The sequence below is a fragment of the Schistocerca nitens genome, chromosome 11 (assembly GCF_023898315.1).
Source record: "Schistocerca nitens isolate TAMUIC-IGC-003100 chromosome 11, iqSchNite1.1, whole genome shotgun sequence".
NCBI classification, from domain to species: Eukaryota; Metazoa; Arthropoda; class Insecta; order Orthoptera; family Acrididae; genus Schistocerca; species Schistocerca nitens.
In genome coordinates, this window is record NC_064624.1 from 165,330,789 (window position 1) to 165,357,431 (window position 26,643).

A 26,643-nucleotide genomic window follows, 5' to 3' on the forward strand; every position below is an offset into this window, starting at 1 on the left:
CGGTCATTAAGCTTACCGAAGGCTGAGGCTGCGCTGGCTATACGCGCTGCGATTTCCGTTGTCAGGCTGTTGTCACTTCTAATTTGGCTTCCCAAGTATTTGAAATTTGACACATTTTGCAAGGGTTTGTTATTTATCTCAATACTGGAGTCATCTGCATTAAGACCTCTAAGTGGCTGTTTTAGAAATTGCGTCTTAGTGATGCTAATGGCTAAGCCAAATCTTCTGCAGGAGGCATTTAGCAGATTTATGTAAGTCTGAAGAGTTTCGCAAGAATTAGCCATCATGCATACATCATCCGCGTAGAGAATCTCTAAGATGGATAGTTTGGTTACGCGACTTTTTGTTCTCAGGCGACACTACATACTAAACATCACATCTCATGCTCAAAGTGATGCCCATTGGCTTGCATACATAGAGTCACTCTGCGGATGAAGGATGCCCTACTTCGTGCTACTGTTTCCTCTTTGATGGCTGTACAAGCATCAATAATGCGTTACTTCATGTCCTCTGGTGTTGTTGGTTCATGTTGGTAAACAGCATCCTTCACTGCTCCCCAAAGAAAATAATCCAGCGGTGTAAGGTCCGGAGATTGGGCAGGCCACCTAACTGGGCCACCTCGTCCAATCCACCTACCAGGGAACTTACGGTTCAGAAGTGCACTTGATTTCGACACACCAACTTCACATTCAATTTGGCGTGTGCATTATGTGCAGGGCATCCGTCATGCTGATACCACATGACCATTCTCCGGTTAAGAGGTACGGTGTCCAAGAGAACAGGAAGATTGTGTCGTATAAATCTGAAGTATTATCTACCATTTTGGATGCCATTTATAAAGAAAGGTCCGGTAATGGTATGCCCAATAATGACACACCAAACATTAACTTTCCACCGACGTCGATGCTCTACCTGACAGAGCCATTTTGGATTGTCTGCTGACCAATAAGGCATATTCCTCATATTGACAATTCCTTTGTTGGAGAATGATGCCTCGTCGCTAAAGAGAACATCTGCAAAGAAATTTGGATTAGTTAGAAGTTTTTGCTGAGCCCACCGACAAAATGTTACCCTATTGCAGAAGTCATTTCCATGAAGATCCTGGTGTAAATGAACATGGTAAGGATGAAATTTATGACGTTTAAGAATATGCTGTGCACTTGATTTCGACACACCAACTTCACATTCAATTTGACGAGTGCTGATTTGAGGATTCACAGCTATGGTAGCGAGCACAGCAACTTCAGCACGTTCATCTGTGCGTGTTCTAGGACGATGTCGAGGTCTTGGATTTAAGCTTCCCGTTTCACATAGATGAGATGTGAGACGACCAAACATCCAGTGCAAAGGCGATGGCTTGTCAGGGAATCGTCTTCTGTACAGTCGTTCTGCCTGAACAGCATTTCGTCCACCTACAACAGGATACAGTGCAGGTATGCAGAGTAGGGTAGAAAACAGACATATTAACTTAATAATCATAATGTCCGCTAACAGTACTATCAACAAACAATAACTTAATAATCATAATGTCCGCTAACAGTACTATCAACAAACAAGCAATCTCATAACGTATTTCCCGCCAACGTACATTCTCCACAGATCAGCAGCATTTCTACCATATCTTCATGTGTGTACATTAAACTGTACAATATAAGTTCCACAACACAACGTTTATTCACAATGTTTACTACCTCCGTGCCGTCACTAGATTACTCTGATGCACGACTACACTGGCAAGCGGTGTACTGCACGCCAAAGCAACAACAAATGGGAGGCTCGGAGGGTGGTGGAGTACAGGAGTTTGCATGTCTCGCAAATCATAAACAAGGCGAAGTGGTAACTGTGGCAGTAGTGGGAACTACGTTGGACACTTGACTAGGTAGAGCCAGGCCTTGCGCGACAGGCACAATGGGTCATATAACGCATTAGATAAACCTTATTTTGGGTGTGCAGGATAAATAAGACAACCTGACGGGTGTACACTGATCGGTACTGGTTCATATTGTGTACGTAGATACGTAAAACGTGCAAGAGGGAAACCATTATGTGCTTATGAGAGTTGATGGCAGCAGACCGTATTATTCGTTTCGGACCTGTTGATAAGTATGGAAGTGTGATTACACATGTCAATCACATCGATATTACGGGCAGCATGGGGTTCACGCCTGAGCCTCAGGACGTGCGCTAGCAGCACATGTCGGGTGTTTCAATCGTCAACTTCGCGTCTCAGTATCTCGGGATGTGATGGGAATATTGCGATGCAATCAACGCCATTGTGTATGTGCTTTTTCATGCTATGGATTGCTGAAGAAAAAATATAGGAGGTCCATTTAAAAAAACATAAGTGTGTGTGTTAAAAACACATATGCTTTCGTTTTAGAATGTTTCCAAGTATGTACATTCATGGGCCCCAGCCCTACATTGATACCGGTGAAAGTCGTTTTCCAATAGCTGTTATTGTTCCAGAGATATTTTGGGTGGACAAGGTAGCTGGGACACCCTGTATATTGACGAAAAATACACTGTGATCATTGCAACATCTTCCATATATAGATTACACCAACCGAACAGCCTCTACTATCTCGCCCAACAGAACAATAACTGCACACGACATCCTCTGAACTATTACTGCTCTCGACATCCTCTCAACAAGCACTGCCCACGGCAACCTCTGAACTACAACTGCTCTCGACATTCTCTGAACAATTACTGCCAGTGGAGGCGACGGAAAAATACTCTTCGGCGCAATCTCTGGCGCTGTGACTCAGTGTAGCCACCTTTCAATGGGTGGGCGTGGAGGCAACCTAATGAATGCATGGACCCTGCATGTCAGCAGGGTACTGTTCAAGCTGGTGGAGGCTCTGTAATGGTGTGGGGCATGTGCAGTTGGAGTGATATGGGACCAATGATACGTCTAGATAAGCCTCTCACAGGTGAAAAGTACGTAAGCATCCTGTCTGATCACGTGCATCCATTCATGTCCATTGTGGATTCCGATGGATTTCGGAAATTCCAGCAGGACAATGCAACACCCCACACTTCTGGAATTTCCGCAGAGTGGCTCCAGGAACACTCTTACACAGTCCTTGACGATGGTGTACTTTTCCCCCAGTTGTGTATTTGGAACAGCGGATGAAACATAGCAATCAACATCTCCGAAGCCTGGTGGCCCTGCAGGATCTGATCACTAGTGTGTGGCTTCAGCTGTCTTATACCTGAACAATCTTACTCTCTTCCTCGTTAATAGAGGACATTTACGAAGCTAGATGCGGTGTTTACGCCGTCATAGCCTGCTGTCTCCCAGTGGCTGGACGATGTGTTGTCACTTATGCTTAGTGAGGGACATTAGTCTAAGGAAACAGGACAAGTGGCAGCAGACAGAACGAATGTAACGAGAGGAGGATCAGATGCATAATCAGTGGTTTCAGTCTTCAGTGGTGTACGTACCATGCACGGAGCAGGGGTTGGTGCAGTCGGCAGCGACGAGGCACGCGAGACCACCGCAGAGTCCCCAGCCAGAGATCCAGGTGATGCTGCGAACCACCGCTAGGGCGCCGCCACGACCCTCCTCGTCTGTGGGCTGCTGGTCTCCCTCTGCAGGCGGCGTCGGTCCGTGACTCCAGCTGCTCTGTGCCAGGCGCGCCACAACCAGCACTGCGATGCAATGCGTCTTGAGATCCTGCACGGTTGCAACATCCAGTGACTTCCTGTAAAGCGCTTTCCGGTCATATTGAGGGCTGCACTCTACTCAGACAGGGTTTTAATTACCTGCCTCTACATCAACAACACCATCCATTGAAACTGCAACAACACGAGAGGGGCAATGGACAAACATCAACATGGCATGAATTGCACTCCATGCTTCCACGAGCAGTAGATCGGCACTTCAGCTGGCTATCACCACTGTGACCACGGTGGCGACTCACCTAGACGTGGACGCAAAGACAGGTGCGATGACGCTGGTGCGTCCAACGACGAAGCTGTACACTGGGTTGACACCATAGGGTAGGGTGCCCTGTTTTCTGACGGTGGCCCAATAGCAGGTGGGTGGCTATTTTCTCTTTGGACAGTGCTCTCAAAGCGGAAACTACATGAAATCCATGCACTGCCACCATTTTACTATCCTGCTAACTGCCAAGCATATCAGCCACGTTCTGTGCTTATAGCTGATTTTTTCTTAATATCTTACATTTGAATGTAATATTTTGTAGACACAGTGTAAGCAACAGCCAACGGCCTTGCCGCAGTGGTAACACCGGTTCCCATCAGATCATTGAAATTAAGTGCTGTCAGGTTGGGCTGGCACTTGAATGGGCGACCATCCGATCTGCCAAGTGCTGTTGGCAAGCGGGGCAGACTCAGCCCTGTTGAGGCAAACTAAAGGAGCTACTTGATCGAGAAGTAGCGGCTCCGGTCTTGTAACCTGACATACGGCCAGGAGAGCGGTGTGCTGACCACATGCCCCTCCATATCCGGATCCAGTGACGCCTGTGGGCTCAGGATGACAAGGCGGCCGGTCGGTACCGTTGGGCCTTCATGGCGTATTCGGGTAGAGTTTAGTTTAGTTTTTCAATCCAAGCAACTCAATCACACGGTAAGAACTTCGATTTTTTAGTCTTATTTGTTGGTGATATATTATTGAAACCTGTGAGTGGCATTCGAATGCAGTAATTCATTACATGTTTCGGTAATTCAACCATGTTTGTCAAGAGGTAAAGGTGCCTAATTTCGAATACTGTTAGGGTGCCCATTTAGACCATCTGACAAATGTGCCTCTTTCTAGATTTCGCTTTTTATTTCTTTTCAGGAGATGGCTGGACAAATGTAGGTATGAGGAAGGCAATGCATTGGGTTTCTTAAAAACGTCCAGTGTTACGGGTGGCAAGATCTACACTTTTAGATAACGTAAGGTCAGGAAACTCGGAAGAGAAACTGGGCTCTAGGGTAGGCAGAAAATGTGCTTTAGGAAGAGTCGTCAGCTCAAGACAAGCAAAAATGCTAGACAGCAATTTTAGAAGAAGTAGGATAATTTTCAAAAAGGGAAAACACTAAATCACCCAAAAGATCAGCCAGAACTAAAAAAAAGGCGCCTATAATGAGTTGGGGAGGGGGGGGGGGGAAGAAATAAAATGGACATATGAGTTATCATTTGCTAAGGATTCTGTTTCCCTCCTCTTGACAGACGACAAAGACAGCGCACATGAGGACTGCCTCTATTATTCTGTCTCATACCATAAATCTGGGGAAGATTGGGTAAAGTGTTTAGAATGTTTCCGTTGGGTACATGAGCTGTGTACTTGGACTGAGAAACCTGGATGGAAGATGTACAAATGTGGAAACTATAAATGTAGTTATAAGAGTATCATTATTGTAATCGAACTGGAATATCTCAATATTACTTTTTGTACTTTTTGTAATAAAACGATATTTCTATAGGTATGGAATTTCGAATTTTCCTTATGAAATTAAGAGACAGAGAATTTGAAATTGCTCATCCTTTTAGTACACACTCCCAAATGAAAAACTTCTTTGACATAAATTATTAAATCTAATCTGCTGAGCTTTGCTATAAACGGATGTATATAACCAAAATATGTTGTGTCGTACATAAATCTGTAATTTTTGGAAACTTTCAGCTGATTTTTAATCAACCATATCCTTAGATTTTCTTACCTACCCGAAAACAGGGCATCTCACACTATCGTCTATTCAGGATAGTTGCCATTCTCATTGCAGCATCACTATAGATGTGTCCATGTGTTGAGGCTCCAAGGAGAGCATAGGCGGCCACGCTGAATTTGTCATTCCCACGCATGGGCAGCAGCTGGCAGCATTGTATGGGGTGCTATTTTGTACGCAGCCCATAGTCGGTAAGTTGGAGAGCAGCCGCCCATATATCCGATTTATCAAGGTCGGTGTCTGTCCACGGTTTTTAAGACCTTGTTGACATTATCTTTCAACCAAATAATTCAAGGCCTCATGTTGTCCATCCTGTCTGGGCTTGTGTTACAGTGGTAATGTTACGTAAATTGAAGGTAGAGGTGGGAGAAAGGAAAGGAAGGGAAAGAAACTAATAACATCAGCTGCATCTGGACTTCATACGAAATGAGTGGCGAAGAGTCAAAATGTGTACCGGAGCGTTCCTTCACGTCGTGGAAACGGAGTTCCTTAAAGGTATTAATGATCTGCAGTATCCTGCCATTAAATGGAACTAACTGTCACACCCCCCCCACCCCCCACCCCCCACCCCCCAATGTTGCCTCTGGAGATGAAGGCACAAGTCTTCATTATCTTTGGGAGGATAATGCCGTGATAACGCCGAGCATATCAATCACTGAGTGGTTTTGTGAGACCACGTGGTGAGCTATACTGGCCCAGATTTTCTGGATGGAAGTTATGGGGTCAGCTAAAACACTCAGCCACTGGACTTCCATATACATGTCTGTGATCGAGTAAATGGAGAGTCTAGCTATACTGAGTTATCTAAAGATATAGCGAATAAGAAGGCATGCATTAATGTCAAAAATGAAAAAGACTTGTTTTGCATGGGTCAATCCTGGCTTGCAAAAGAAATTATAAAAAAGGTCTGCAGTGTACAGGTAGATACCATTTGCGTAAAAATACTATCCCTGGAGGGCATAATTTTGATGCTACCGAGTTCCAAATTAAGATCCAGAACATACCTAAATTTGAGGCTCATAATACTGGACAATCGCTTCATGTTTATGGCTTGGAGATGAGCAGAACAAGCGTATAGTCATCAGCCTCCTCCATTTATCATAATTTGCCACTGATTCTAGGATGCATGAGCCGACCGCTGTGGCCGAGCGGTCCTGGGCCCTTCAGTCCGGAACCGCACTGCTGCTATGGTCACAGGTCCGAATCCTGCCTCAGGCATGGATGTGTGTTATGTCCTTAGTTAGGTTTAAGTAGTCTAGCAGACTGATGACCTCAGATGTTAAGTCCCATAGTGCTTAGAGCCATTTGAACCATTTTTAGGATGCATGTAAACATGGTCTTAATATATGATGAGAAAAATAAGGAGAAAGGGAATTATCATTATGTTTGGATCAAAGACATGTCCCATTTTTTAGTCTCTGTATGAGTAAAAATAAGGGTAAAGAAAATAAGGGTACAGAACATATTGCATAAGGTGCTTCAATGCCTTTTCGAGAAGCGAATATTTAGCAAGTATCTAGTAGATTGCCCTTCCAAGGACCCTTTAGGCGTTATTGTGCTTACTGAGGAAAAGTTTCATAAAGTTTCGGAATGCCCACCATCAGGAGTGATGTCTGTTTCTGGTATATGCCAACTTTGAATGCCTCCTTGCTCACGTGACACGCTGTGCAAGTGGCCCTCCAGCCACAAATGCTGCCTTTTCAGAAAAACGTATCTCATATGTACTGTGTTCCATATGGTATCGTCCCATGTTTCAACTGTAAACCACTAGAAATCGTATGTCATGGACGATCCTGCAGTTGGCCTCTCACTGTACTTGAAAAGCTTTCATAGAGGTTTGTTAAGCTTTACTGTGACAATGTTCCCATGACCAGAACTCAGGAGAGTGAAGATTTGTACAATAACATGGTTGACTGTCACGTTTGTGGGCTGCCATTAGGTAGGAAAACATGAGACTCCTCACAGGGACCACTGTCATCTTACAGGGAAGTTCCCTGGAGGAGCTCACAAGTGAAATTTGAAGTACCAATGACCAAGGCAGATACCATAATTTAAGCGGGTATGCACTCACTTTCTTGTTGAGTACTTGGCTGATTTTGGCTGGGAGGAAAATCAGTTCGGTGTCCTGCCTGAGAGTGTCGAGAAATATATTTAATTCTCCAAACGAATGATGCCAAGACTCACACTCTGCTTCCTTGCAGGTGTAATTTTTCCTCCTATCTACGTAATTCTGTAGCTCTCAATTCGTTCGAGCAATCAATCATTCACGATAGGAAACACAGTCATAGCTCAGTCACTCAAAATGATTCTGAAATTTTACTTGTTAGAATGAAATCAGGCGATGATTCTTCTTCTCTGCAGGCTCGTGCTTTGCGGCAGTCTGCTAATGTGTACAAATAAAATGCCTTGTAATTTTGGGAGCGTTGTATAATCAGTCGGGAAGCCTCACATCAAGCGGATATTTGGCTTTGATGAAGTTTAACCTTCCGAAGAAGTAATGGAGCTCTCGGATTATTAAATGCAGGTTCGTATCCAGTCTTTCGGAAGTCCCTTCTGATTAACAACTACGCAATATATCGATAAATATCATTAATTCTCAATTGTCAAATACACACCTTTATATGAAGGAGCAATCTATATACACTCCTGGAAATTGAAATAAGAACACCGTGAATTCATTGTCCCAGGAAGGGGAAACTTTATTGACACATTCCTGGGGTCAGATACATCACATGATCACACTGACAGAACCACAGGCACATAGACACAGGCAACAGAGCATGCACAATGTCGGCACTAGTACAGTGTATATGCACCTTTCGCAGCAATGCAGGCTGCTATTCTCCCATGGAGACGATCGTAGAGATGCTGGATGTAGTCCTGTGGAACGGCTTGCCATGCCATTTCCACCTGGCGCCTCAGTTGGACCAGCGTTCGTGCTGGACGTGCAGACCGCGTGAGACGACGCTTCATCCAGTCCCAAACATGCTCAATGGGGGACAGATCCGGAGATCTTGCTGGCCAGGGTAGTTGACTTACACCTTCTAGAGCACGTTGGGTGGCACGGGATACATGCGGACGTGCATTGTCCTGTTGGAACAGCAAGTTCCCTTGCCGGTCTAGGAATGGTAGAACGATGGGTTTGATGACGGTTTGGATGTACCGTGCACTATTCAGTGTCCCCTCGACGATCACCAGTGGTGTACGGCCAGTGTAGGAGATCGCTCCCTACACCATGATGCCGGGTGTTGGCCCTGTGTGCCTCGGTCGTATGCAGTCCTGATTGTGGCGCTCACCTGCACGGCGCCAAACACGCATACGACCATCATTGGCACCGAGTCAGAAGCGACTCTCATCGCTGAAGACGACACGTCTCCATTCGTCCCTCCATTCACGCCTGTCGCGACACCACTGGAGGCGGGCTGCACGATGCTGGGGCGTGAGCGGAAGACGGCCTAACGGTGTGCGGGACCGTAGCCCAGCTTCATGGAGACGGTTGCGAATGGTCCTCGCCGATACCCCAGGAGCAACAGTGTCCCTAATTTGCTGGGAAGTGGCGGTGTGGTCCGCTACGGCACTGCGTAGGATCCTACGGTCTTGGTGTGCATCCGTGCGTCGCTGCGGTCCGGTCCCAGGTCGACGGGCACATGCACCTTCCGCCGACCACTGGCGACAACATCGATGTACTGTGGAGACCTCACGCCCCACGTGTTGAGCAATTCGGCGGTACGTCCACCCGGCCTCCCGCTTGCCCACTATACGCCCTCGCTCAAAGTCCGTCAACTGCACATACGGTTCACGTCCACGCTGTCGCGGCATGCTACCAGTGTTAGACTGCGATGGAGCTCCGTATGCCACGGCAAACTGGCTGACACTGACGGCGGCGGTGCACAAATGCTGCGCAGCTAGCGCCATTCGACGGCCAACACCGCGGTTCCTGGTGTGTCCGTTGTGCCGTGCGTGTGATCATTGCTTGTACAGCCCTCTCGCAGTGTCCGGAGCAAGTATGGTGGGTCTGACACACCGGTGTCAATGTGTTCTTTTTTCCATTTCCAGGAGTGTATATATTTCGTTTTTAATCGTACAGTTCACATCAGTTATCTTCTGTTATAAATCTCAATAATCAGATTACAGTTCTTCCAAACCAAGCTCAGGCTAATCGGCACGAAGACAATCTCGGAAGCTTCCTTCTTTTTTTTTTTCTAACAACCACCACAGAGAGTACTACAAAGAATAATTATGCGCTCATGGCATAGCTATTGTATGAAACTATTTTGCGCATGGATTCTGCGAGTATGAAGATAGAAAATTTGTAAATGTCATTCAAGGGTAGAATTGTATCAGAATAATTCATCGAATATAAAGAGATATTACACAGGGACCACTGCAGAAACTCGTTAAAACTGCACATCACTCGAGCTGCTTTTCCCTATGAGGAGAAGTTTCAACTTGTGGCTAGGAAGGGGGTTTCCCACACAAGTATCTGGATATCATGGCAAAACACAACGAAACCAGGTTACATGACGTAACTGCATTTTCCAGCAACGTAAACGGCGGTGCCATAATGGATGCAGATTATGAGCATACCATGAATATCTGATTTGAATTCAGCAACTCCACCTTAGGACAGTATACACACATTTACCTGGACACAGACGTCAGCTTGCTTGCGGATGTTTTCCAGAAATTCCAGAGTCTACAGATGACCACATATTCTCTGTATCCCACCCTTTATTACGTGGCACCTGGGTTGTATTGGGACACAATGCTTCAAAAAAGGAAGTGCAGCATCAAATTATTGACTGATTCCAACATGCTTCTTTTCTTGGAGTGAGAGATTCTTGGGGGAGTTTGCTAATGTGTCCATACGCGCGCCAAGGCAAATACCTCACAGATGGGTGACAGGTTCATTGCATCCCTTGATTCGAATTGCATCATGTACTTGAATGTAAATAACATATGGGTATGCCATGCAGCGATCACTGCCAACTGACGAGTTGCGATAGGTGCCCAGAAAATGCACGGGATTTGTTGGAAAAGTCAAGGGCAGTATGGCGGCTGATGCTGATGTAGGATATGGGATGGAGGCAGAACTCACATACCCTATTAGTTTGCATGATGCACAATCTTGTTTGCCACTGTGTCTGGAGCAGCTAATTCTGCGAGGATGCTCCACCCCAAAACTGATGACAACACTGGGAAATGAGGGGAAATATATTATTTACTATTATAATTGCAGCAGTGCCTAAGCTTGGGGATGGAGCTGGTTAGAATCACTCAGGCTACCTCCTTCAAGCATTCTACTTGGCTGAAAGAGTATATTCATTTGAATACAAGACATAGAGCTTCCATGATGTGTGCCCTTAAGAAGGATTTTTATAAATGAATGAATAATTCAATTTTTGGCAAAACAATGGAGAAATTGAGAGATCGTCGTGAAATTTTGATTACAACTGAATCGGATGGGCGTTATGCCATAAGAGAATGCATGGCCGAACCGAATTTTAAGTGGGTCGCCATATTCAAGGAGAGATTTTTTACTGTGGAGATGGGGAAGACTGCAGTGGAGCTTATGAAGCTTATTTATGAACAGATGTGCATACTGGACTTATCTATATTCCTCATATTCCACTTTCATTATGAGTCAGGGAAAACATACTTCGCAGATCCAAAGTTACTTTATATGGATACAGGTAGCTTCATCTATTGAATGAAGAACTGTGATCCTTATGAGGTAATTAGGTACCATGGTAATGAATTTGGCATATCCTCATGCACAGCCCACAATCAGGGAAAACGTACTTCGCAGATCCAAAGTTACTTTATATGGATACAGGTAGCTTCATCTACTGAATGAAGAACTGTGATCCTTATGAGGTAATGAGGTACCATGGTAATGAATTTGGCATATCCTCATGCACAGCCCACAATCCTTATGGTATTGTTCCACAGAAAAAGGGGATTATTGGCCTTATGAAATATGAGGTGAATGTATTGCCAATTGTGGAGTTCTTAGGTCTGTAGTCAGAAATGTATGCATATCACACATTCGAAGGTGCCACTTGAATATTTATTTATATACACTGTATGTGTAGTGCGTGACGCAAATAGAATAGCTTTTAAGTTTCACCTGCCGACAGCTGTCCAAGAATGGATAGTTGTTAAGTATATATAGCTCACAGTCCATCACAATTATTGTAAAACATCTGCTATGGGACTGTGGAATTTAGTTGCAGTAAAAAAGTACCTCTGTGTTAGTTTTTACGATAGATTTATGTATCTGGAAAATTGTAAATATTCACATCCATTGCTACTGGAAAATTGTAGAAATATTCTCAACCAGTGTTGCTGCTGGGAGGGATTTTTGCCTAGTTGTTCGTACTAGCATATAAGTTAAAAGTATCTCTGCACTGAAATATCAGAGCCACATTGTGTCTCAAGAACTGAACTGTACCTTAAGAAATGACCTATACCTCAAGAACTGAACTGTATCTCAATAACTAAACTGTCTCTCAAAACTCAAATTGTTTGTGTGTGAAATGAATAAATGAAAAATTCGTTACTGTATATCTTCGTTGTTATTTACAAAAAAACCTATGCCCTATTTCGTTGTGTATATAAAGGACTCACAGGACACAAATTATATTAGTTCTGAAGATGAAGGTGAAGTTTAACATGTAAGATAACAAAATGTATAGAATGGTTGCATGGGATATGCCTGTCGTGCTGCGCATATTGGGTTATGGGAGCAGGTGGCACATGATTGTGCCTGCTTCCACATACATACAGCAAACATGTCTAAAATTATATCTCCTGTGCGTGAACAAAATTATAGACATAGTATCTGAGTAAAGCTGTATACTATCAAAGTGGCACAGGGTGAAGAGAAATCATATGCAGACTTTGAGATGAAAATTTTTCACCCAACTCAACAGATATTTTACATTTCCATAAGCAGACACAGCACTATTTTTCACACATTTTCTTCTGTTTTGAGTCGATGGAAATCAGGACACCCGTAGACTTCCAGGTCTTGAATAGCAGCAAACTTGAATATTCGAAGTATCAATGTGATCTTCTCCTTCCTCTTCACATAGTTGATGGTATCTGTGTGGTTGAATAATCGGAGCGACGTCACAATGTCTTTATATGATATTCCATGATCATCCCAGCGAATTCCATAGTTGAAATGTGTTAATCACTTGCACTCCTTTATGTTTTAGCACACTTAACATCTTTGAAAAATCTTGGTGATACAATGTTTGCTGAGAATGTCTCTATTATAGCTGCATCTTCTGTGTATGCTATGAATGAAACATCTATAAATATGTACTGTCTATGCTCATTGTCATAGAAACCCTGAGCATCTGCAATGATGAAATACCATTGTGGAATGCTCTGGGTATGGGGCAGCACATGTTCATTTGTACACCTTGTTGCACAACGCAGGTGAGAGGGCAGTAGTTGACCACAACGTCCTGTATAACAAAAGCATACACTACAGTGTGTTCTGGGAAATTTGCCAAAGATTCAAATTCAAATCGTACATCTAGAGATCTAGATTTATTTATCTCTTTCTGTTTTGAGCAGTCTATTACAATGATTGGCACCAGCTTCTTGAATTTACAACTAATGAATAGACATACTTCCACTTCATATTATGAAACACAGAACCTCAAATACATGTCATATGCTAGACTGTATACATCTTCATCCCACTTCAGGTGTAAATTATCATACAGGTAGAATTTGGAGTTCAGGAAGTCTCTGGCATTAGTTAACTTGCAGTTATCATATTTGGTGAATCATTTGCTATATTTCCTCTTTTAACGATCTGAAACGCAAATATGATGAACGTGAGCATCTCCAGATGAGCGGAAGTTTTAATAGACCATGATGTCAGCTTGCAGTCGGTAGCATCGCACACTCAAAACCTCCCATGAACAGAAAGATAATGGTAGAAATACACCACCATTCAGAACTTGTAAAAGCTTCAAACGCTGCTTATCTGATACAATGATGTGTGGCATTTTCCATATTGTGATCTCGTTCTCCTCTTGAGCTCCATGAATGAATTAGTTGTTATGTGTTGCACTCCATACCACATGTCTTCAAAGTATCTCATAAGCAGTTTTAAAGGTATACATGCAGTAAATTTCTTGTACTCTTGTTCTATCCATTGGTTCATCAATGAGCTATCCAGCATTTTCTAAATCTTTCATATCGGAAGGAGAAGCAGATACATACGTTTTAAGAGTTGTTACACCTACATTGCGTCTACAATCAAACTCGACCCTATAAAGTCCATATCGTATCCCAGGAAACAGGATTGCTGAAGCATTATGCATAAGGTTCGATGCCACTGTAGCAATACCATCCCTTTTCGTAATGATCCATCAAGATATATGAAACTCTTGCATGTGAGGGTTAAAGCGTCTTGGTGTTGGATGACAGTCCTGATTTCATTGCTCTTGTTAAAACGTGGTTGATGCATAAGATTTCGAAGTAATCATAGCGTACAATACACTCATCATATTCCATCGGGCTAGTTATACTGAACGATGTCATTGCATGGCTTCAGACTCACTGATTTAAGAAACTCGTAGTCTGCTTGTATTATCACTTTGCTGTACTGTTGTGAAGAGCCACAGTGTGCGTTGAGCACTTTGGTTTCATACCTTATGCCCATCCTGTCTTCGTTGTCAATATGGGGATACTGTGATCTCTGACTGATTGAACCTTCCAGTCCAGCAACTTAAAGGTCATCGCTTTTGCCGTCAATAGGCCCTGGCTTGTTGAAGGCCACCACCGCTTCAGGGTCTCTGCAGCTACAATGTCACTGCAGTTCTGCTTTAAATGCAGTCGTACAATAATTTCATCGGCATGAAAGTCGACAAGTCGATTATGCTGGTCCACAATACTCAGCTCCAGATAGTCAAAAGCTTGAACTGTTATTAGTAGGTAAATAGCGTTGGTAGAGGTCTCAACGACATTATACTGTGTTCCCACTGATGAGGATAAGGGTTTGATGGGGTGTTACACTCAAATGGATTGTACTGATAGATAGTATATCGACCAACTGGTCTGGTCTGTAGAATTTATTAGGATCCTTCTTCGAAACCTGTTTTTTTGTGAAACCTGGCTGCCATCCTATTGATCCTTTCTGGTTAATGTGAATCGTTACTCTCATTGTCTTTATTTCAGATTTGAGTGTATTGATATTTGCATGTAGCGCAATCCCTTTGCTAGACTATTTTAAAACTTCGTTTCACCGTCAATATCGTATGCACCAGGTTCTATTCCACAATTTCCAAATAAAATTAATTGTTAGCCTCCGTGATATTCGGAACGTTGTTGTAAGTCTCCAAGACCAATCAGCACAGTATTCCACTCCCAATTGCCTAAATGAATCAGTGCGAGCAATTCCCGCGTAATACAGTCGATATATGTTTTAAAGTCAGACTATATGACATTGCATCTGGACATCAACTGATGGGTGAATGCTTAATGCATCTCCATATATATATTTCCAGAATCGTGTACAGTTCTGTCAGTGGGCACAACAGAAAATCCTCGCCAACCCGAACTTCTTCTCCAATGTTCTATTTACCAATGATTGTTCCTGCTCAAACAAAGGATAGGTAAATACGAGGAACATGCATTATTGGTCCAGTGACAACCCACGATGGCTTAGACAGGTGGAACATTATTGACAATGGAGTGCTTAAGTCTGGTGTGGGACGCTTGGTACAACAATTATTGACCCTTATTTCATCAATGGTAGTCTAAATGGCACAGCGTATGCCAACTTCCTCAGACGAATTCTTCATCCTCTTCTGGATGAAGTGCTGCTCAAAACCAGAATGCTTATGTGGCATCAACACAATGAAGGTCCAGCACATAATGTCTTGCATGCACGTTGTGCTCTGTACCGAAGGTAACCTGCCACATGGATTGGTCGACGAGGAACAGTTACTTGACCTGTTAGGCCTCCTGATTTAAACCCTCTGGAATTTTCTCTTTGGGGATGCATAAAGACTTTGTCTATCGCGATATTCCAACAACTCCAGAGGACATGTAGGAACGTATGGTGCTAGCTTGTAATTCTCTTCAGCAGGCAACACTGGGAGCACTAAATAATTCTTTCAGTCAACGAATGCATCAGTGTATCGGTCTCCAGTGTCACCACTTTGAGCAACTTTGAATGTTGTACTCCTGGGAAATGGTACAGGAGGGTCAAAGACAATTTTGTGTTAAGATTTTACTTGGTTTTCATTTGTTTTCTGATAACTCTAGCACGTGGACGAGTTTGTGATCCTGCACTCAAAGTCAATGTTGTGTTACGTAATTAATAACGTAGTGTTTTAGTGAATGGTACACTGTGATATATTTTTAATAGGTCTTTAGGACAGGAAATGAATTACCAATTAAAAATACTTCTTAAATAGTTCAGTGTTATCAAATACTATATTTGTCGTTATTTTATCAATGGGAAATACAAGCAAACGCTAATGACGAAATCTGTGGTGGAAAGATACTCTCAGTAACAGTGGGATGGCGACAGATGTGCAAAATCGAGGTAAAAACTCAAGGTTTAAAGGAAATAACGAAATAGTTAATAGTTCAGTTGGAAAAGATGGAAGTAAGATTAATGCACGATGCTGGTGAACAATTACATTCAAAACTTTAAGAAAACAAAATTCAAATAGTTCAAAAATCAGATGCAAAACTTAAAGAAAGCAATGAAGGATGGAAGGAGGTTGTTAGTAATATAGCACACATTCAAAATTTTTCAAGGATGAGGAGGGAAATTGGCCATGCCCTTTCAAAGAAACCATCCCAGTATCTGCCTGCAGCGATTTAGGGAAATCAAGGAAAACTTAAATTTTGGTGGATCCATACAGATCCGAACTGACTTCCTCCCAAAGATGTGTCCGGTGTGCTAAGAGGTGCGCCACCTCGCTTACTAGAAATCAATGGACAACTGCAGGTGAAGTTAGCAGAAAATAGTGATAAATTGTGAGCGTATAGGAAGGAAATCAATCAAAGACTCAGAAAAATAGAAAGTTAAATTGAAATTTATTGTGAGAAAATGTTAAATTTGAATGAGAGGGTCAAAAATCGGATTCAATAATGCAAGAGAGGAACACTAATAGCAATGGCAGTGACGACTGTTTTATTTTTGGAGGAGAAAATTCAGTTGAAGTAATCAATAGTATTTCTGTAGAATAAGACGAAATTTTGAGTTGTAGTATGACGCCTGAAACACATTTTCATCAATTTCAACTTCTTGTCCAAAATAACAAAATATTGCATGGAATTTGCAGAATTTAACAAAGAAGATTGTCCGAAACAAATGTTAGGAACTTGCAGCGTTATATTTTTTAAAAATATCTGTAGAAAAAAAGACGAAAATATTTTTGTGTTGACTCACTCTCATGTTAACGAAGTTTTGGCTTATTATAGCGCTTTCCACAGTATTTACTGTGACAGTAGTTTGAAAATGCTGAAAACTATGTCACAGGGAAATTTATGAGAGACTATGTTACATTCACATGCAAGTTTACAAAGGGTAGAGTCAAAAGAAAGTTAAAGTTTATACAAAGATTTTGAGTTGGAAGTGTTAAAACTCGCTTTCACTATTGTAGTCCTAACAGAGATTAAAGCAGAAGCTGTAGTGGCAAGTGATGTTATGTGTGAATATTAATGATTATGTTCCCACCGAGTCATGAAACTGTGATCATGACATGAGTGTGGTAAATGTATGGCCCCAGACAAAGCAGCATTGCTTCTGAAGTTTTCACCCTTCCCTGCTGCACCTTTTCTCCTAATCTTCTGTTGAGCTTTAAATGTAGTCTCTTACTTCACTCTCTCTTAGCTAGGAATCGTGTTTACTAGAGATTAAGAATAGTTAAAATTATAATGTAATCTTAGAGCACAGGGAAAAAATGATTTACATGTCATGTTTGCATAAAGAGAAATAAACTGATATTTTTGGAAAAGGAGTGTTCTTATTATATATGTCTGAAAATGCTGCTGTATAAAGTAATAAATAATAATTTTTATGTCTCTCTATATTTTGTTTTTTTCTGAAGTCACAGATGCATAAGACGAAATGATTACCATATTCAAAAAAAGGTTAATGAAATATTAGAATCATACTATTTTAAAGAAATGCAAGTGGATTTGGGGAAATTTTGCATTTTCAGAATGATTTTGTATATGTTGTGAATAACTTGCAGGTAGATAGCACCATACATGTTTTTGAAACTGTTTGAGTAAATAGATGAAAACGTGTACACTTAATAACCTTGGTTAGGGAACTATTGTCCATTTGTCTTGAAATTGATTTTCTGTTGAACTGTTTGCTGAAAGATAGGATTTCACACTTATTGCTGTCTTAGCATAATATTGTGGGTGCAGTCAGCTATAAACCTGGATACTGAAGTAACATCTGACAGATTAATGAGGAAACCTGATTATGGATCTCTTTGAGCTACAGTTTTGCAAATTGTGTTAACTCTGTTTCTTATCCTCTTGGCAATTAGAGATAAGTGTTAATTTGTGAAATGTACTTACTTTTCACCACATCTTCAAAGAAAAATTGTAAAATTATATGTTATATTGCTGCTTATGTGAGAATCTTGAAGAAGAGTTGATTTGGTTGTTTGGTGTAAATGCTATGTCGCCATAAATGTTGTATGGAAGCTATGACCAGAATAACTTTGTAAGTTTGGAATTATCTTGAGGGTCTTAGAGTTTTGTGAAGTTATGTGGGTATATTATGTGGTATATGTTTATATGGTGGCGACATTTGAAGTAATGATTTGTAATCGTCATTTTGATGGAGATGATGACAATGGTGGTGTTCATTGTGTCAACTTAGTGTATGTTTTGGGCAGAGTATAAGTTGATTTTGTGCTATCACTTGTAATATTTTGTCTGTCAATGCTAAGACAATTTGGCAATATGTTACTTGTGAGTCTGGTGGTGTTGCAGTAAGTGAATATCATTTAAAAGATTTGAAATAATGGTATGTGAATGGGATTAGGAAGTTACGATTGCTATATGCCTGAAGTGTAGAATAAAATGTTGAAGCGGACTACTTATATCTGTTTACGATTTTGCCAAAACTGCCTGTCATATTAGAGATAAAAACAATGTAAAATTCAGTGCAAAACTAGAAAATGGATAAAATAAAATGGATGATGTTGCAATTGGAATAATATTAGGAAGGTGTACTGTTGTAATTTAAATGAACAAGGCAAAACTTTGTGAAACTTGGCTGTTGGATAAAATAATGTAGAAGCAAACTTTTGAAACTACTGTGGAACCAATTTTAAGTATTCGCCTATTTTCTAGCCGAGACAGTTTATTACCTTCTAATTTTCGCTCTTTTTTCTTACCACAGAGCAACTCCTCAGGCAGCTGTATATAGCTTACCTTTTCTGTAAACTTTTTCTCTTTCTAGCAGTGTGAATTGCCTCTGCCACTTTTAACACATCTGTTGTAATCTAAAATGAATTATAATAGTAAATTATTTAATGTGTTCCTTGTAATTTGCAGTATTTTGTTGATGATCATCCTGACATCTTTTACTGAAGTGTCCATATGTGACACAATTTTATGAATTTGTAAAGGGGAGACAGGGGACAAAAGTTATATTTTGCATATTGCATTTTTTATTCACTGTCTGTAAATGTATGAAGCAAAATGGGCTACTGTACATGTTCTGAGAGGCTTTCCTAACACGACTGCATTTAGTTTCCCCAAAATCACGTACAATTTGTTTTGTGAAATTAATTTTAAGGCATCAATGTATGTGTTACTTTTGTCCCTGTTACTGGGGACATTAGTAGCACTAGTAAGCTATAAAAGTAACATAGTATGTAAAACTTCATTTTGTCAAATAAATGATTTATAGAGTAGCTTAAAGTAAATTGCCATTACAAAACATTAAAAAAACACCAATAAATGGCGGAAAAATATAAAACTTCAGTTATATTTGCAACTTTCAAATTAACTAAAGTAAGTGTTAATAATACTGAATAAATCCAGGCATTATGATTAAATGTTCATGAGTCAGTTAAATAGAAGATTAATGCATATCTTAAGTTCTGTTCAGATTCGCAGTTCTGATACACATACATATCCTCTGCTTTGGTACAAGCAACATGAAACCAACCCTAACATACCCAACACCGAATGCTCTTCTCTTTGGACGACTGTGGCAGTAAGATTCGCGACAAACACGGCAGTAGCTATCTTCATCTTCCGATGATGTTTCCTTGGGTTTATTCTGCTGTCGCGATCTTGGTCTGCTGCTTTTTAAATTTAGCTTCTTCGCTTTCTTCGTCTGTGAATGGGCTCTTAGTTCTTCTTCTAAAACCAATTTCTCTGGAGTATCAATCAAAATTGTAGACTTCCTCCTGTACTCCCTTTTCTTGTGTATTGCCTCAGACCTGCTTTTGGGAACTGAAGAATAGCATCAGGTGAAAAGGTTAGGCGAACTCAAGGAGATAACTGTATACCACTAGGCTCCACGTCGCAGGCTGTGACACCTGGAAGTGTTTCCTCGAGTCTTCATGCTGGATCAGTATTAGATATGCTCACAGCTTCAGATGGTCCGCTGAAAATCGCTAATGGCCATGCCAAGGACATCGTTTGCTGGTACTGATTCAATGGTACTATGCCTGTGCAATGAAAGCCTGCTGCAATGTTTTTGCCAGTTACAGCAAGTGGACATGCTTCCCTTACAATTGAAGGGATGTAGAAAATTGACATGGTCTTTCCTGAATGATTTTTGATCCAGCTCCTGGCAAAAGCATTTACCTTTTAATTGATGATAAACTGAACGGTCTAGAGGCTGCAAGCTGAGCGTATAGTGTGTTGGAGATAGCAACATAACTATCCCTTTGCTTTAGCAAAATTTTAGGCTTCTATGGATACATGAGATTCGTAATTGTCAAGAAACAGCAAACATTTGAGCTCAGGAGCTGGGTTAGCAAATTTTGCAAAGTGGTGCAGGAACAGCAAGAATTCTTCATTGTGCATCCAACCACTTGCATTTCCTGCTCCAGTGCAACCAATAGGACCATCTTAAACCAAATGGTCATGATACCTTAAGCGAGGGAGTACAAAAAGAGGGGTAGCTCTGCTTCGCTGAGCAGTGGTAGCAATAGCAACTTTGTGTGACAAGGGTGCTCCTTTCAGCCAAAGTGATGGCTCCTATCTGCTTTATTCAACGTTTAGCGACACTCCTGTTTGGCTTCTGGACAGTTGTGATACCTGTCTCATCCATATTCCAGATGTCCATGGGCTCGAACTCGTATCTCTCCATCACATTATCCAAGTTGTTCGATTAAAACTCGTAGCTCAAGCAAGACTAGTCACTTGAGGCGACGGAAAAGACAACTGTGGATTCGTCTTCATAAATGCTGAAAACCAGTCAGGAACTGCAGTTTGGTTATCTAGCCAAGTCGATGGAATTTGTATGTTATTCTTGTTGCCAATTCGTAAGCTAATTTATGGATATCCTTAGGACAAAGTATACAAAATATCGCCGGTGCAATAATCGCATATTCAGCTATTATTTTTTCTTCTTCGACAGAGAACACTTTTTTTATGTTTCTGTATATGACGTGAGGTATCAATGTGCTGCCATCACTCACACACTTCTCTTTCTTTTTAATGTAACGATGCAAAGTCGCATGGCACATATTGTTTTTCGCTGCTGCTGTAACAATTATGCTATAATTTTTAACATCATCTGGCGAAATTTGATACACAGGTGTAGCAGTTAGTGCTCTTGTAGTTTTCCTACCTAGTGTTCTTTCCTGTAATGAAATAACTAATTAAATAACGTATTTGTTGAGTAAAACGTTGCAGCAATGTCTCCTAACAGTATTATGCCTAATTTACTGACGCTAATGAGAGAAAACAGGGGATCTGAGTCTCTAATACTGTTTTCTCAGTGACAGGGATGAAAGTAACAGTGTTACACTTTTCCCCAGCAGCGACGTTACTTTCGTTCCCAGCCACACCTTTATGTTAAATTCGTATTTTTGGTAGGACCTATACAAATAATAAAAACATTGATAGTAACTGTTGCATAAAAATGAGCATAACATAGTTAAATTATTATAGTAGACTTACGCTTACAGTGTTCCATTGCCCTTATCACAAAACTAAGAGGTTTGAGAAAACTTGTGAGAAAGTACTGAAAACACGTTTTATTGCGTCACACTAAACAGTTCCTTTACAATAACAGCCAGCGACTGATAGGCAGTGCAGAATCTTCAAGGATATGCATTGTTCGAATCATGTGATTTTCGGAGCTACATGCAAAGATGAAGTGGAAATGTTACTTTCATTCCCTGTTATTTTTGTCACTGGTCTCCCCTACTATACATTCAGATACAGCTATTTTGAATAATCAGTATATGAATTTACCTGTGAAGTCTGAGTCTGACAGAGCTGTTTAAAAAATTAATAATAATTTGTGGTTGTGGAGGGGTCAAACTCTATGACAAAGATTTTGGCAATATTCTACGAAAATTAAGTACTTTGAACAGTATTGTCATGTCATTTGATAAAGTTGTTCTCAGTAGTGATTTTCAAGGGATAATGTTTTCGTTACTTTTGTCTGAAGAAGTGGAGTAGTTACATGAGATAAGGCAGAGCATTGACAATAATTCCCAAGTTTTCAGTTTACAACTATGTTCAGAAATATACCTTGTTATATAATTGGTGCATTATTCAAGTGTTTACAAATGTGTGTGAATAGTAGTTAATTTAGCTCTTTTTTACTTATCACACAGAATGTGTCTGATTATTGGTCAAGTTAATCATTTTTGCTAATTATGATAAATGGAGAATTGAATGTCACTCATTCCTTATAAAATTACTTTGTAGACTTTATATCATTTGTACTAATATTTCTTTGATGTCACAAGACAAGTTAATCAATGTACCAAAGAAAAATATTTTCTACTTTTAAAATTTTCCAGTGAATGGTTCTTGTAGCATTTTGCTAATGTATATTAGGATTTGATTATTGGTACCCTGTCCTCGACGTACGACATTCAACCAAAAGCATATAGGTACGCTTCTTATTTTGTAATATCTTTCCTTTCTTGGCGTGTCACTCTAGTAGTATTGATTGCAATTTAATGAGTTTTGTGAAAGTATTTTTGTAACTTCATTATTCGTGGATTTTATTTCCAAATAATAGAAGTGTACAAATGGGTTTAAACCCTACCTTTGTCAAAGAAGAGCAATAATTATTCTTTTCCATGAATTTGCAATTTCACCTTTCATTTTAAATCTAACACCACAATACGTATTTAGTCATTTGCATCAATTAGATTTCTGGAAGACAATATAAAATTCTGTAGTTGTGAAATATCAGTTCACATTCTGCTCACTGTCATAGTTTACAAACTTTGTTTAAAATTTATTGTAAATTCAGTCCATATGATTCATTCATCCAAAGTTGGATTAGGTTTGAAATCATTTATTGATCTTCGCTTTGTTTAGAAGTAAAGTTTGATAAGTCTTATCAACATTTGTTACTTCTGGATGAAATACACACACACTCACACAAGCTACATCTTTTGCACATTTAGCATTAATTTCAAAAACAATGTAGTCATTCTTTACACACTTTACATCTTTGCGCTATCAGATTTGAAACTTCTATATTTTGTTTTGTTTTTATGGCCTAATTAACCAGTTGCATCTTTATTTACAACACATGATAAAATCCAGAAATTTTGTTTTGTGAAGAACAGTATTGTTCAGTTTGTAATATGATGCATGATTAATTGCTGTTTTGTCACACTTCTCACTAACAATAGTTACTTCCCTCAAAATTTCTCATATTATAAAGATAGTTCGACTATTTGAAAACTTTGCTTTCATAATTGCACTGGATGACTGTTCCTGTGCAATTTATGTCTCTATAGGGCACAAAATGTCATATATGAGCTATGTATGACATTCTGTGAGGGTGATATGGTTGATAGCCTCTGATCAAAACTGAATCTACCAATGGCAGTTTCTGTATATATACATATGGTACCACTTGTGGTCATATTTGTGCAGTTATTGATTTTTGCTAGGAGCTAGCTTTATTGGCATACTTTTTAGTTGTTACTATTTCTTTATCCTCTATAAATATAATATAAATAACTGACTATGTATACACCAGACATTTAATCATACTGATACTTTTTACATCCAGTAGACATAAAAATAAATAGAATCATATATTCTGTGATGCAGAAATAATTTAACTGAGAAGAATTAATAGATGAGTACTATTTGTATTGACAATATTAAAAACACAGTAGTCATTTATATCATTGTAAATACTTAAATATATATCTATGCATAGCAGTATCTTTAGGGATGCAATTGTGACATTACTGCATGCTGGTAATCAGTCAGTTATCTGGAATGAGTCAGTCATGTGTAATTGTTCTACTACTAAATTACGAGATAAGCAAAATTTTATCTGTGACCTTAAAAATTTATCCATCAATGTCATGAAAGAAAAAAATTGTTATAAATTCACAAGTGCAACATATAAATGGTGTTTCAGTCTTGATATGGATCTGATTAATGAAAAATGATATCAAACATTTGAACACCTGGACATTATTGCCAAGAAGATGGTAGTAATACTGTTTTACTTTCTGTCACCACTACTATAAAATTACCTTAATTTTTGGAAAACTAATCGTGTTTGCATTTCGATTGCTAAATAAAGGTGTTTTTTCTTGAGTTCACTATTATCAATATAATAGACAGTGGTTGGAACATGCATAAACAAATGGTAGTAAACACTGTTTAATTGTCTGCAAATGTTTGTTCACTTGTTCTGCTCGCATTTGCGGCACTGTAAATAAGACTTCAGGTTAAGAGTTTGTTAATGGTCAGTTGCCGCTACACATCATGGCACTGCAACCAGCTCCACATTGCTTTCTGATGCCACCGTGATGTAAGTGGCACAGCTAACAATTGCCACACTGTTTTCCATGTGCTTTCGCCACCACCAAAAGTTTTGTATTAGAGACTGCTGCCTGTGTCATAGCTGTTTGTATCTATGGGCACTGGAAGCCAAAAACAATAAATGTTAAGCTGCTTGTGTTTAGCCTGTTGGGAACTGAGCATGCAGGAGAGATCCCCATCTAGCAGATTCCATTGTTTGTTGCAGGTGATGGTGAAGAGCAGATTTGCAAGGAAATATTGTTTTATTGTATGTCTCACTTGTATTTACTTTCAAGTGCTGACTCCTGTGCATTCAAAAACATTGCTAGAGGGCTGCATTATTAGATGGTTGGTTGATTGATTTAGGAGACTTGACCAAAGAGTGAGGTTCTCGGTCCCTTGTGATTAGGAAAGGATGGGGAAGAAAGTCTGCTGTGTTCTTTCACAGTAGCCATCCTGGCACTTGTCTGAGGTGAATTAGGGAAATCATGGAAAACTTAAATCAGGATGGTCAGAGGCCAGTTTTAACTGTTCTCCTCCCAGATCTGAGTCCAGTGTGCTAACAACTGATCCACCTCACTCGGTGCACTGTTCGTCAGATTTATATTTTATAATGGGTGTTTACTATGGTATGTGAAGCTGCTGCTATTTAGCTAACAGGGGGGCCTTACAGACTTCTCTGCCCTCTACGATTTCCTCTATACTTGTAAGATTGGACAACAGTTTCTAAAAGAAGTATAACACAATTCTAAAAAAAACTCGAAATAACTGCTTTTGAAGAGTAGAAGATTTCCAAGAGCAGTAAAGTATAAAATGTGTAGTAAATTAAAAAAATAAGTGGTAATTGAATGCAAAGTGTAAATGTCTGGTAACTGTAAAGTAGCTTGTTAGAACATGTAACATATCAAGTAAATTAGAAGCTGAGAGACATGCAAAATTCCTTATTGTTGAAAATATTATATATATAGCAACAATACTACTCAATTTCTAGATTCAGGGAACTCTTTTATTTCCTATTTGACATTTTGCATTTTTACACCCGATTCTTACTGATTCTGAATATTGACATTTTCATATATTTAGTAGCAAAAATGAAAAATATGTTATTTTTAAGGAAATCGTAACTCAATATTCCTTACTTAACATTTCTGTTTCTAGATAAACACAGAATTTAAATAAATAAGAAAGAAAGTGTTGCTGCTATCGACATTTGAATCAGAAACTTTGCAATCACCAAACTTCCACACTACACTCACAGTTAGCAATGGCATTATTCCAACACTGCCTCAACACAACCCACTTTCAATACAATAATGACTTTTATGAACAGATTGATGGGGTGGCTATGGGCAGTCCTCTCAGTCCTGCTGTGGCTAACTTATTTATGGAGACTTTTGAACACGGGCGTTGCAGACTGCCAGATAGTATCGCTATGTCGATGACACGTTCGTAGTATGGACACACGGAGCAGAGGAGTTGGATGCCTTCCTGACACATTTAAACAGCATTAATCCGAAAATCCAATTCACTATGGAGACGGAAAGGAATGGGCAATTGAATTTCCTGGATGTGTCTGTGATTAAACGACGGGACGGAACGTTGGGCCATAAGGTGTATAGAAAGCCTACACACACTGATCGTTATCTACACAATGATTCAAACCACCACCCTCGACAAAAAAGAGGTGTAATTAAAACTTTTGTAGACAGGGCGTACACACTTTGCGAACCTGCTTATTTAAAAGATGAGATTGAACATCTACAGTCAACTTTCGTGAAGAATGGCTACTCTAGCAAGGATATAGATCGACCACTTCGCTCTAGGCAGAGAATCAGGTGTAACGACGAACAACAGTCGCCCAAGGGCAAAGTTTTTCTTCCGTTCATTAGTAGTGTCACAGATCGCATTGGGAAAGTTTTAGGAAAGTATGGGGTGGAAACTATTTTCAGTCCCACCAGGAAAATAAAAGAA

The 26,643-nt window shown here is 40.2% G+C and overlaps 1 protein-coding gene across 1 annotated transcript in view; it reads right to left on the reverse strand.

Moving 5' to 3' along the window:
• Positions 1–3,424: 3,424 nt before the first annotated feature.
• Positions 3,425–26,643, reverse strand: part of LOC126212743 (uncharacterized) — a 238,750-nt gene continuing 215,531 nt past the window's right edge. Inside the window, exon 10 of the mRNA XM_049940152.1 lies at positions 3,425–3,707. Coding sequence (XP_049796109.1) covers positions 3,425–3,707 — 283 coding nt within the window. The remainder of the gene's footprint in view (positions 3,708–26,643) is intronic.